This window comes from Pygocentrus nattereri, chromosome 16 (assembly GCF_015220715.1).
Source record: "Pygocentrus nattereri isolate fPygNat1 chromosome 16, fPygNat1.pri, whole genome shotgun sequence".
Taxonomy (NCBI): Eukaryota; Metazoa; Chordata; class Actinopteri; order Characiformes; family Serrasalmidae; genus Pygocentrus; species Pygocentrus nattereri.
Window position 1 is genome coordinate 22,603,953 of NC_051226.1, and position 14,131 is coordinate 22,618,083.

General features: G+C 40.3%; 1 protein-coding gene across 3 annotated transcripts in view; it reads left to right on the top strand.

The window, feature by feature from the left end:
• The window catches only part of taok1b (TAO kinase 1b), a 25,884-nt gene continuing 11,753 nt past the window's right edge, over positions 1-14,131 (top strand). The window contains exons 1-2 of one of the 3 annotated variants that reach the window (XM_017704422.2): positions 1-648; positions 12,503-12,750. In XM_017704422.2, coding sequence (XP_017559911.1) covers positions 12,619-12,750 — 132 coding nt within the window. In that variant the 5' untranslated portion in view covers positions 1-648; positions 12,503-12,618. Of the gene's footprint in view, positions 649-12,221; positions 12,241-12,281; positions 12,302-12,502; positions 12,751-14,131 lie in introns of those variants that run through there. The other 2 variants (XM_017704424.2, XM_017704423.2) reach the window with 2 other exon arrangements.

Genomic DNA, 14,131 nt, shown 5'->3' on the forward strand with positions numbered 1-14,131 from the left:
TTCTTGGGTTTCGTCCCTGGCGGTGGGAGACGGCACTGCAGGCAGAGAAAGTGAGGAAGGCTGTGGAAATCACTGCCCGGCCACAGACAGCATTCACACATTCGCCACGCACGAAGAACTCGTATGGCCAGGGCGACTTCAGCCTCCGTGGATCGCGGCAGCGCCGTTTGGATGGTTTCAGAGAGTTTATGACGGTGTTGTTAGAGAGCTAGCCTCAGTTTCACTCGTGTTTGTCACGGAGGAGAGGAGGTGAAAACTACCCGCCGCCATCTTTTGGAAGTGACTGGGAGTGGGGAGTTAGCTTTTAAAGCTATAACATTCATTGGCCAGGCTTTGGGCCTCAGCTGCTCGTCATATTTGCTTATGAATCACCAACCTGCAGACATAACCAACACTAACGGTTCCGGATAATCTAAATCAAACGACTCGGCAATGCCACAGGGACTGTCGCGGTCCTGAAGGAATAAACACGTCCAGATTTGAGTCCAAATCTGTGCTCCACTCTCTCAGCGCCCAGCTGCTTTCACCCTGTCCCTCCCCCAGCACAGCTGTGTGGGCTAGTTAGCCAGATAGCCAAGTTAGCAGCCTAGCTAAGATTTCTTCTGTCCGGAGTCCTGCTCTTCTCAAAAAAACTGGCCGTTTGGACAGGTAAGGGTGCCCGCGTAACTAAACACATTTTGTGCTTGTGTGTTTACGCTGTCAGCTTTGTCAAAATGACGGAGAAAATCTTGATCCAACAGTTAGCTGACGTGCTAATACAGCAGACGCCTAGCTAAGCTAGCTAGCTAATTGCAGTGGCTAACGTTGGGCAGCTGTAAACAGGGATGGCGAGGACAGCTAGCTGTTCGGCAGGTTAGCAGATTGGCTGCTCAGTTTTTGCTCGGACGTTTCATTTGACATGTTAGTGTGTAATTTGAACTGTGATAAGTGGTCAAGCCAGCTAGTTAAACCCGTTGTTTATCACCAGATAGCTTCTGTTCTTCTTGCCACCAGCCTCTTGTTTCAAATGACATTCCTTTCCCGACTAGCACGGCTAATAAGGCACTTTCTGTTTGTGAGCTAGCTTGCTAATATTGTAACTTGCATTACTTAAAGTTCTGAAACTTTAAGATACAGAGTTCGTTGGTTTGGGCTAGGTTACGCCAGAGTTTGACATGCCGGCCCAATAGCCAGGTCACGTTATTTATTTTTTATTCAGCCAAAATGTGCATAACGTGACCCTCTCCATGCGTTGAAAGGTTGAGTTGTTTGGCACCAGCTCGCCTTGGTAATAAAAAATCAAGTTAAGCTGCTTAAAATTTCATCTGTGAAACCCTCAGTAATTATTGCCATCATGACTGTCAGATATGCGAAAGCTGTGCGCTGTTCGCGTTCAACAATAAGCTCATGGACTCCTGTTGCAACGGCACTCCCTGCTTCTCTCACACGCCTGATCTTGGCATTGAGATTGTCATTATTAGTCCGGCAGACGATGAAGGCGTAATATTTCACTGACATTCACTTCAGTAAACCTGCTTGTATGTATGTGGCGATATGATAAAGAAAACGCGGCTGACGCGAGTAATCGGTTTAACACTGAGCTGGGTACTCCTTGTAAGCGCATTCACCGCTTACAGTGCTCTGACGTGCGCTGCATTCCTCATCCCACTGTGTTGACATTGCGTAACCGACTGAACTGACCAGCCAGCTCTGTGCTGCCTCATGATATCCTCTAAATAGCCATCATGTTTTTTGTATTATTTACAGAACAACTGATGCTCGTTTTGTTTGTTAAACGGGCGGAATTCTTTGCGCGTGCTCAAATTTAAATGCTTTCCTTTTGTTTTCTTGCTCTGGACAAAGCTGATTAGGTCGAGCGCGAGCTCACTGGGATTCAGAAGACTAGCGTCTTTACACCGGGCTGCACCTACACCAATATGAATATGTTTTGGCTGTGTATGTAGAACAGGTACACGACAGTCTTCTGTAATGAGCTCCTCTGCACGTCTGCAGTGCCATTTGAAGTCAGGGAAATTTGGCTTTTTTTGTCTTACTGCTTCTGGTCATGTCAAGCATCATTTGGTATACCATGCAATTTAAGAACACCGTTTTTGTTTTCCTGTAATATTAAATCTGTAATCCAAGTTCAGTGCCTTTTACTTGCCTCAGAGGACATCTGAGTGTTAAAAAACCTCTGTGTACCAGTGGTCAGGTAAAAATATTGACCAGTACTGTTGTTTTCCCCTCCCCCCAGTTTCAACCCTGTACCTGTCATCACACGAAAACATTCAACTCTGAGACCGTCTGTGACACTGTGATACTTTCACTCACAAATACATCATGGAACAGAAGGAAAAGTGTGATCTCCGATTCACGTTAACCTTAAAAATATGACACTGGAAAGGGCATAATGTTATGACGGAGTTGTTTTTCTTTAGGTGTGCAACTGTCACTACACCATCCTTTTGGATAGTGCTTTCGAGTTTCTGACGGACACGTATGTTAGTACTTCACTTGAAAACCCTAGGGCTGTAAACAGCACTGGGTCTCAAACTGGTGCATGCGGCAGGGCATTAAGGAGGCTGCCAAAAATCTCAAACTGTCTCTCTACTTAGTAAGTTCATATTTATTATTACACCTAGTTCAGCAATATGTAACAATGGTACTTGTTAAAAAATCAGAGCTGTTTTTAAACATTATTAGAATGAAATATGAGGAGATCACAGCCATATTGCGCTCCCTTAATGAGTTGTCTGTGATGTAGTAGAACTTGGCCATGTCTCCTGTATGTGCAGGTTCGCGTTAGCTACAGAGAACACTCACAAATGGACAAGACAAGGTCCTGGTGTGTTAAGTGAAGTTAATGAGTGGGGCAGGGGAATAAAGGGGGTGACACAGGAGCTCAAATTGGATTTAAGAATTAAAAAAAAGGTTGAGAACTGCTGCTTTTCAAGATTCATAGGTGGCTAGTGGATGCTATTGTCTTACCTTTCTGGTCGCACTAAATAGTACAGTATATTGTATGAATTTCCTTTTTTCCCTTTTTGACAGATGTTCCTTTAGGCAGACTCACGGCTTCTGTTAAAGCTGCACATTTTTATTAAAATTGGAAAAGTAGTATTATTGAATGAGGAGAAGAAAACCTTGCTGATGATTCCTGCTGCGTGTCACTCTGTGAAAACTGAAATGATCATTTTAAAAGTTAGCACTGTTGGGTTTAGTATGACCACGTCTTGTGTCTTTACATATTAACGTCAAATGCAAAATCAGGATGATGAGAATATGACTACATAAGTAGATAAATTACTTGTATCCTCTGAAGACAGACGTTTTAACTGAGTTCTCTTTGAATTTTCTTTACACATTCCCTTATTCATCAGATTCCTCTGCTTGTGGGGGTCTGAAGCACAACTGATATTACAAAATATTCTTCTGGACGTTGTCATGTTTCCAAATCCTGATAACGTACAGAGTTCACTTTTAATTTTGGAAGTGGCTGCTGCAGTAGTCATAGTAACAATGTGGTGACATATTTGTGAAAGGTTAGATTTTACTCTCTCTCTCTCTCTCTCTCTCTCTCTCTCTCTCTCTCTCTCTCTCTCTCTCTCTCTCTCTCAGGGTGTAACGATACACTGAGCCCACTGTCTGATTTGATTCAAGATATTGGGTTTGCAGTTTGGTTTTCACACAATATTAACACAATAAAGTAATTACTATAATGATATGGTCGAGTCCATTATTATAGTGCTCTGAGCTTCATTTAAAATAATTTACTATTCATAATAATTCACAAATTTAACAATCTTGTTGTGCTTCTGCTAATGTGCTGTATTGTCTGAGGAGACTGATATTGCTCTTCTCTAATACAGCGGTAACTTGTGATTGTGACTTCGTCCAAATAAGCAAATCTGCTGAAGCAGTTACATGACAGAGCTGAGTCAGAGAATGCGTTCCTTGCATAAAACGTGCACTGTCTAACCTTTTGCTCTTGCTTGGTATACCAAACTCTTATGAAGTGCCCCCTAAGTGCGCCTTAGACATCTCTGCTATTTTAGCTTCAGTGGCCACTTGGAAAGCAGTGCAGTTTGTTGCACTGTGAGGCAAGGTGATGTGGCTACCTGACTTTATGATGTATTCAGCTAAACTGATTATTTTTTTCCATGTATTAACAACCACTGTTCTTTGTAAAGGCTTTTGTTGATGAAGCTTATTGTAGTTTAGGCAACAATTTTGTGGCTTAAAAAGGACAAACAGAAATGAATATTGACAAACAAATATTTGAGTATTATTTAGGCCAGCCATACTGGACTACCAGACTATTGTTCAAGGGCAATCTTATTCAGAGGAATCAGAAGATACTTCAGAAGTCTTCAAAAGAAAAGGTGTTGAACACACATTATTTATATTTATAGTACATATTTTTAGTGTTTTATATATTTTGTATTATAGGTTTCTAGATAATGGTTTAAAAATATTGCTAGCTGTATTTGTCAGTTTTTTAATTTCTGAAATATTGACTTTTGTAGAATGGTACCCAGTTTGGGGTTTAAAATGGTTTTCTACAACCTTAAGCCTGAAAACATTTCAGCAGCCTAGTTTCAATGGATTAGTGTGTGAACAGATTTGAATATTTTATGCTTTAATTAAAATAATTTCCCTATTAGCTTGATGGCTTGTATTCTGGTCATTATAACTTCAATCACATCTGTTCCCACACCTGAAAGCATGAAGGCTGAATTTCATTAACTCAACTACATCTGTAGTGGAACAGTAACAAGTAGACCCATAGTACTTCTCACAACTACTCGCTACACTGAACACTAGAAGTTAAGTATAAATGTGTAAACCTTTGTTAGGTCTTACTATAATACAGAAATAATAGCACAGTTCTTTAGAGAATATTCCGTTCATTCAGAGCCATTAGCCTACTGTGTTTTGCACACAGAGGAATTAGACCTCCGCATTTAACCCATCTGTGCAGTGAAACAACCACATACATGCACACTATTGAACACACACACTAGGGGGCAGTGAGCACACTTGCCCGGCAGCCCTATCCACGGCGCCCTGGGAGCAATTGGGTGTCTTGCTCAAGGGCACTTCACTCACGCACTTTCGGCTGAGAGGATCGAACCGGTGACCTTCCGGTCACAAGGCTGGTTCTCTAACCACCAGCCCACGATTGCATATATTCCACTGTAATTTTTAAACGCAGTTTTGCTTTCTCATTCTGTGCTCATTCCAGGAAGTCTGTGGGAAGTCATTTTTCCATCATGTGTGTGTATAATGTGTAGTTATGTGCATGTCAGTATGAACAGAAGGAATACCACAGATATCTGGGATGCCAGTCAGTGGAGCCAAAAGAAGGCTAGATGATTCACGTGTACTCTGTACAAGACTCTCTTTTGAATCCTTTGTGAGTCATGTCAGTCTTGCTCTTCTGTATATAGTTATGTCATGAAAATATTGTTGGTATGTTAAGTATAGCATGAATGGGTTGATTAAAAACAAGCAAAAGGTCATTGGTTTTGACACATACAGTAATAAGATGAATTTACACAAAGAGTCTTCCTTGTTTTCACAGGAGCTCTCATGAGGAAATGTGGAAGTAACATTTCTTAGCAAAGTCTTTATATGTACATCATACATAGATCTAATACTGTCAGTGCTTTATAAGGTTTATTCGACCACCAGCCAATAGAAAATGGATGAACACCATAGTTATCTCTTTTACAGGTGGACTTTTACTTTGTCTCGTACTGATTCAGGTTCTTAGCTAGAGAGCTAGAGTTGATTTAGTTGAAATCCAGCTTTGCAACTTCTTTGTGTAATTTTAGTTTTTGACAGTACAAGCACTGTCAAAAATTTTGCATCAGCAGTGTAGATGTGTTGTATTATACAGAAGCTACAGCTCAGCATGGCACCTGAGCCTTCTCATAAAGGGACTTTGCTAAGCCTTGATGTACTTGTTTCTGTATTTGCATTTCAGGTAAATTTGTTGTCAGTTCAAACTATACCAGTATTGCAGTCCTCGAGAATCAAACAAGCAAGCAAAGTTTGTTTATATAGCGCTTTTTGCAACAGGTGTTGTCATAAAGCAGCTTTACAGAACAATCAGTATTACAGAAAGAAAAGAAAATAAAGATCCGGGTCCAAGGCCCATGAGCAAGCCAGTGGCGACAGTGGCAAGGAAAAACTCCCTAAAAGAGGAAGAAACCTTGAGAGGAACCAAGGGGAACCCATCCTCCTTTGCTCAACACTGGATAGCAAACATTGTTACTATGAAGTTTATAGAACAAAGTGGGGGTAAAAGCAGTGGTTAATTTGATGAGTTTATGATTATGCAGCAGCAGCAACAGTGGTCGTCAAGCCGAAGGCTGGTGAGCAGTGGCACCTGATCAAGGCAGAAGGGGCAACAGCATCAGACGCACAGGGTGGGAAGCTGTTCAACTCGGCAAAGAAAGGAAAAAAAGTCAGTTCTGTAAAGAGTGACTGATCACAGATCACAGAATACACTCACTGGCCACTTTATTAGGTATTAGGTAGGTGTTCAGTTGCTTGTTAACACAAATAGCTAATCAGCCAGTCACATGGCCGCAACACAACGCATTTAGACATGTAGAGGTGGTCAAGACAACTTGCTGAAGTGCAGACCGAGCATCAGAATGGGGAAGAAAGGGGATTTAAATGACTTTGAACGTGGCGTGGTTGTTGGTGCCAGACGGGCTGGTCTGAGTATTTCAGAAACTGCTGATCTACTGGGATTTTCACACACAACCATCTCTAGGGTTTACAGAGAACGGTCTGAAAAAGAGAAAATATCCAGTGAGCGGCAGTTGTGTGGACGAAAATGCTTTGTTCATGTGAGAGGTCAGAGGAGAATGGGCAGACTGGTTCAAGATGATAGAAAAGCAACAGTAACTCAAATAACCAACCGAAATATCTGAGGAATGTTTCCGACACCGTTGAAAATATGCCCTGAAGAATTAAGGCCGTTCTGAAGGCAAAAGGGAGTCCAATCTTTTACTAGCAAGGTGTACCTAATAAAGTTGCCGGGGTGTGTAACAGAGCAGCAGAGACTCTGGCAGGTCTAGATCTGACAGGCCAGTCCAAAGGCTTGACTGTACAAGTATGTTTTTAGCCTAGACTTAAAGACTGAGGCTGTGCCTGAGTCCCGAACATTAACAGGAAGATAATTCTAGAGCTGGGGGGCTTTGTATGAGAAGGCTCTCCCCCTGATGTAACTTTATTAATTCTAGGTACCAGTAGTAAGCCAGCACCTTGCGATCTAAGTAGGCGTGATGGTTCATAGTAGGGGAGAAGTTCACTCAGGTACTGAGGGGCGAGTCCGTTTAGAGCTTTATAGGTCAGTAGTAGAATTTTATAATCAATGCGAAATTTAACTGGTATCTAGTGCAGGGTTGATAAAACTGGGCTAATATGGTCGAACTTTCTGGTTCTTGTGAGGACTCTGGCTGCAGCGTTCTGAACTAGCTGAAGCTTTTTGAGGTTTTTGCTTGGACATCAGGGCTTTACAGTAATCTAGCCTTGAAGTAATGAATGCATGAACTAACTTCTCTGCGTCCTGTAGAGATAATGCATTTCTTAAATTAGGAATATTGTGGAGATGCAGGAAGACTGTTCTAGTGATATTAGTTGTATGTGCATCGAAGCACAGATCAGGGTCTATCATGACACCAAGGTTTTTAACAGATGAGCTTGATGCGACTGAGAAATTGTTAAGTTTAAGTGTTAAGTTAGACAGTTTGTTTCTAGCTGCTTTTGGACCAAGAAGGAGGACCTCTGTTTTATCTGAGTTAAGTAAGAGAAGGTTACTCGACATCCAGTCTTTTACACAGTCCCCAATCTTGCTACGTTTGATTTTATCATCCGGTTCGTTTGATATGTATAACACTGTCATTGGCATAGCAGTGGAAATTTATGCTGTGTTTACTGATAATTGTGCCCAATGGTAACATATATATTGTGAATAATATAGGTCCTAAAACAGAGCCTTGTGAAACACCATACTTTACTTTTACAAGGACAGATGATTCACCCTTTACATTAACAAACTGATAGCGATAAGTGAGGTGGGACCTGAACCAGGAAAGACCTATTCCTCTTATCCCTGCAAGGTTTTCCAGTCTATCTAGTAAGATAGAGTGGTCTATTGTGTCAAATGCTGTGCTAAGATCAAGGAGAACTAGCAGAGACACATTTCCTTTGTCAGAGAATAATTAAAGATCATTTACAATTTTTACTAGTGCTGTTTCTGTACTGTGATGTGGCCTAAAACCTTTCATTTCGACGATTCCTATGCAAATAAGAGGTTAATTGTTTTCTAGCACTTTTTCCAAGATCTTAGATATAAAGATAAACAGATCGCAGGGATCGAGGTTAGCTTTCTTAATCAGCGGTCTAATTACTGCACATTTAAATGTTTTTGGTATATATCCAAGACTAAGAGAGGAGTTTATTGTTGAGAGAATAGACTTGGTTATTTCTGGTTATTAAACCTGTAGAAATTGCATCCAAAATACAAGTGGATGATTTTGTGGAAGAGACAGTTTTAACTAGTTCATTTTCTTGAAGTAAGGTAAACGATTCTAGTCTATCTGCAGTGATTATAATATTCTCAGGATCTAGACTAGCGTTATAAGGCAGCAGGTTGGTAGAGTTTAACTGTGTGTTCTGAATTTTATGCCTATTTTTTTTTTTCTTTCCAATTTTATCACTAAAGAAATTCATAAAATCATTGCTGCTATAGGCTGATGGCATCTGGGGTTCAGTGACTTTTTTTTGTTCTCTGTTACTTTAAAAATTGTGCTAAACAGTAGTCTAGGATTATTCTTATTGTTTTCTATGAGAGAGGCTGAGCGTGCTGCAGTAAGAGCTCTTCTATAGTCTATAAGGTTCTCCTTCCAGGCGGACTGGAACACTTCTAATTTAGTCAGACACCATTTTTTCGCTCTAGTTGTCTGGCAGTCTGTTTTAAAGCTCGAGTGTGATCAGTATACCAAGGGGCGAGTTTTTTCTGCCATACTATTTTATTTTTTAATGGTGCCACATTATCTAGAATAGATTGAAAAATATCGTCTAAGAGCTTGCTCATAATATCTAACTCAGTAGGCTTAGATGGACAGCTGACAGAAGCTGATAGCTGCGGAAGGTTTCTGATAAAGCTGCCAGCTGTGGAGGAAGTTATAATCCTCTTAATATGATAACATGGTGATGAACGCATATTACTACTAAACTGAATTTCGTATGAGGTTAAGTAATGATCTGAGACTGCTTTGCTCTGGGTGAGAGCGGGTAACTTATCTATATCTACACCAAAGGTCAGTATTAAGTCTAGAGTGTGGTTGTGGTAGTGTGTGGGCCCTTTTATAATTTGGGTGAAACCTATGGAGTCCATCCATCCATCCATTTCTCCGTCAGGGTCGCGGGCCTATGGAGTCTGTGATGAATATAAATGGCTTACTTAGTGCGTCGTGAGGATTTTCAAAGTGGATATTAAAATGTCTGACAATTATTATTTTACTTGAAAACATTATTAAGCTTGGTAGAAACTCAGAGAATTCCTATACGAACTGAGAATATGGCCCAGGTGGCCTGTAAATTGTAATTAATAAAAATAAATTCTTATTTGTTCCTTGATGAAGTATATTAAGTACAAGAACTTCAAAGGAAGAAAATTTATAGCCTACTTTCTGGCTCACGCCTACAATTTTAGTATGGATGGTTGCTATACCTCCACCCCGGCCGCTTAAACGAGGGCTATGTGCATAGCTGTAGCCTGTGATAAAATAAAAAAGATAAAATAAGTTCCAGTGTGTGTAGGGTAATAACGTTAGCTGAGGTATTTGTCTGTTTATCCTAAAGACTTTTGATTGACTTTTAAATATCACCAGGTGGCTATTGTGGTCTGGTTTTAGATTTAATTTAAATCAGTAATAGAGACATGCTGAGCTCTGAGACAGTCACTAGGGCTAGAAATTGCTGACTGGCCAAGAATTTCAGGGAAATTGTTTCAGTTGGGTGTGTTTGTGTTTCTTGTACTTGTGCACAACAGAAAAGACAATGAAATTGTTAATCGTGATGTTTTATGACAAATAACCTAGTTAATTATTAACTTTTTTGTTCTTACAAGTATGTAACCATAACATCATGTTTACTTTTTTTTTTTAAAGAGCCCTATAACATGAAGCAACTCTATTGACATGTCACCAAAATGATAATCACAACCTCACAACCTCGTCTATATTTTGAACACAGTCCTTGTCTGCACTTTTAACTGTACATTTAAGACACACTTTAAAAAATTTAAAGCATCGTTTGTTCTAGTTACAGAGGGATATGGGCGGTATGATGGTTGATGGTTCAGATGAAAAGGTGGTGTGATTGAGTTGACATCAAGGAATGTTAGGGATGAGTAGCGTTGGAGTTCATTGACTACAGAGCTGCTATGTTCTACGTAGTCCATACTTGGAGGACCGGCCTATCAGCTCTAGCTGAATAGTGGAGTCTGCATAATTAAACTGCTCCAGGGATCTGGATCACTCTCGGAGTGCCTTAATACCCAACTCTCTAGAGTGAGAGGTTACTGGAATAGGCTGCTCATCCACTAAAGGCATAACTTTTTTTTATACAGTATTAAAATAAAATAGGCATTTGACATTTAAGTGTCTTAACATCGTTGGAAAGCTATGATGGATATACTCTTCAAACTTCAGTTTCTCACATTTGTTGGCTTTCATGCAAAACACTGAGTGATCAAAACTAGGCATCAGGGTGCATCCTGTCGGGGCAGAGGGGAGGGAGGAAAGGGCTTATGCTTTCTGAAGTCACATATACATTTTAGGGGTTGTGATATTAGAAATTTTAGGGGTTGTAATTTTAATTAGAACTCTGGAATTAAGACATAGTATTAAAACAAATTAACTGGATTAAAACATATTAGTGATTCCTGAAATCAGGAGACACTGGGCAAAAAACTCCAATGATAAAAGCTAAGCTTATTGTGGTAAAATAATAAATAATGTTTTATATAAACTTACTAAATTTATTACACTATGGCAACAGTATATGCCAAATAAATCTAACATCCTCGATAATGGGGTGGACATTCAAGGCAATGAATTCCATTACTTTTTTTTTTTTGTTTTAATCTTACTTGGCACTTTGACTGCATGATTTGTAGATTTTTGTCATTTTAGAAGTGTAGTTACAGGTGACTTTGGCCTGCTAACAAGGGAATTTCCTTCTTGCTTGTGATGTTTTGCTGCATTCTGCAGATTGAGAGGGTGGCCTGTTGTCAAGTCATGTCACACCTGTAGTAGAGAAGTTATTGATTGTTGATGTTCAGCATAAACAGTGATTTACAGATGATCTAATGTTGCTCATATAAACCGTAAAACAGTTCCACATGGCTGATATTTTCACTGTTGATCTGCTGCTGCACTGACTGTTTGAATGCAGCTGCACTGACCAGCCAGTTTCTACAGCTAGCACACAAGCAGGTAGTCCAGGCAATCTCAAATTAGTGGCCGATCCTGGAAGCCTTCACGAAAACGTCATTTTTTTACCCTCAGAATAAAATTCTCAGCTTTTTTCAAATGTAAAAATACATTTTTTGTCTGTGTTTCACTTCTGGGTAAATATTCTTACCGGCTATTTTAAAAGCTGTGCCTTTTTGTTTTCAGACTTACAGTGATTATGATCATAAGTTTATGGGCTGTTCTGTCTGTTTAGAGACCCTCTGTGTCAGAGCCCATTATACACTTCACGGTTTACCCTGAATTTAATTACCCTTAAATTTAATATTTACAGACTTTGAGCATGCAAGGTGAATAGGCAGTATGCTTTGAATATCATAGAAGCTGATCATTAAGCAACCCATCACTCTGAAATAGAGTGCCTGGGAGGCTGGCTTTTTTGTGTGGTGGTGCCTTTATGACAAGTCGGGTCAGTAGGTCTGGGGTCAGTTTGTAAGGTTTAGAAGATTACAGGGACCCCCTGGTCTGTTTCCTTCCAGGAGGCACAGCCCTCTTGGGGATAATCCTACAGAGAATCTCCTCCAGTCCACTCAGATCGCTGGTCTGCATGCAAATGCCGAGTGTCATCTTTTCTCTCCATTTGCTGTCTGTCTCTGTCAGTCAGACTCATCAGTGGGATAATCTCACTGCAGTAGATGAGTGTGAGCACACAGCCATCTTAATTTATTTATCCCTGGACACACTTCCCAGCAGTTGCAGTTCTGTAAGATGGATAATCTTAGCCCATTTTCTTTCACTGTTGTACCAACATGTTTAGATTTGAGGTTGGTTTAAGTGCGGATAAGTGTTAGGAATGTGATTTACTTCTTTGTATTCATGGAAAGGAAGCACTTGGAAGTGATTCTGATTTATTTACTAGAAGGCTGTACTGAGTGCAGTGAAAAGCTGTGTCACATCCAAATGTTATTTGATCAGTGATTGATTAGTGTCTCTAATATTCCTTTTTTTCCCCCTCTGTGTTGCAGGTCCCTATGCGTACACTGCCTCCCTCTGGCAGATGAGTCATCAGCGGGGGCTTGCGCGTCGCAGTCGCACGGCCAGATAGTCCCCTGCGAGCGCGGCTGCCTCCCGGGCTCGCAGCATGCCCTCCACCAACCGGGCAGGGAGCCTAAAGGACCCCGAAATTGCAGAGCTCTTCTTTAAAGAGGACCCTGAGAAGCTCTTCTCTGACCTGCGTGAGATCGGACATGGCAGCTTTGGAGCTGTGTATTTCGTAAGTGTTCAGCCCTCCATTTACATACATTTCCACTTATTTCAGTATTTATGGACACTGAAATAAGCAGACAAGTAACTGCTACTGCGAGTTTCATGTTAAGATCGTCGGAATTTAGATTTCTGATTTATTTCTTTTGCTATGGACTGTCCTTCCACTAAGATTACACTGTTTGATGCAGCAGTGTTGGTTTAACTATTTTTTAATTTTTCTTGACAAATGTCCTTTCTGTCTCACCTCTCAGCTTCATTCCGTTTGATTATATTCCTTTTCTAAAGCTTTAGGTGTAGGCTACCCTAACTAAGAAAACTGTGGTGGTGGTGGATTTTTTGGTGCCTTTCCCCACTGCTTTTCTTTATTTCTGTCTTTTCTTGTCTCTTAAAAGGATATGCACAACTGATTACTCCAGCTTCTATTTTTTTCTCACATCAACAAAATTAGTTATTTTGTAGACATAAAAAAAAATATATTTAGTTTTTCGACAAGAAAAGGGAATAATACAGTAGGTGTAGAACGTCTATGTTTACAAAGCCCCAAAAAAGGCTTTTTTTTCCTTTATTTATAAACTGTAAAGAGTATGGTGAAACCACTTTTTTTTTTTTTTTTTTTTTTTTTTTTTTTTAACTTACAGATTTGAGTTTGTTTAGATGCACCTCTTCCAACTTCGTGCACCTTGAGGGAAGAAATTTTCCCTGTTCTTTCTTGCTTAATTGATCAAGCTTAGTTAAAGTGCGTGATGGCCATTAAGGACCTGCTCTCAAGTCTTTCCAAAGATTTATAATGGGATTTAGGTCACGGCACTGAATAGGTCACTAAAAGACATTCACCTTCCAGTTCTTTACCCACTGTGCATTGTCAATGTGGTTATCTTGAATCATCTTCCCATTTTCATGTTCCTGATGGAGAGCTATGGATTTTCTACAAGGATTTGTCACTGTGCCGTACTGTATGAATAGTGTCTGCTAGGTGGTAAATTGTGTTGGGTTTTCACCAGTTTTGCAGGCCATCCTAAAATTTGGTCTCATCGTACAACATCGTCTTTTCCTTTTCACCCCAATTCTACCAAATTAGGAGGGTGAGGGCTTCTGAGACATGTGAAGCCAGCCACCACATCATTTTGAACTGCTGTTAATGCAGTGCTGTTGAAAGGCTCATTAGATGCCTGCACTGGCTAGCATCACGCTGTGTGATGAGGGATGTTCAGAGCTTTAAAATCTGTTATACCCGTTTCCTAACTTGCGCCTTTTCACACCTACATCTTTAAGCTCTTTTGAAAGCACCTTTTTAGCCATAGTGCATGATTTTCTTAGAAAGGCAATGCTGAAGTGGAATCCTGTAGAAACTGCTAATTTAATTCTGAGGAGATCAAAATCACCCACAG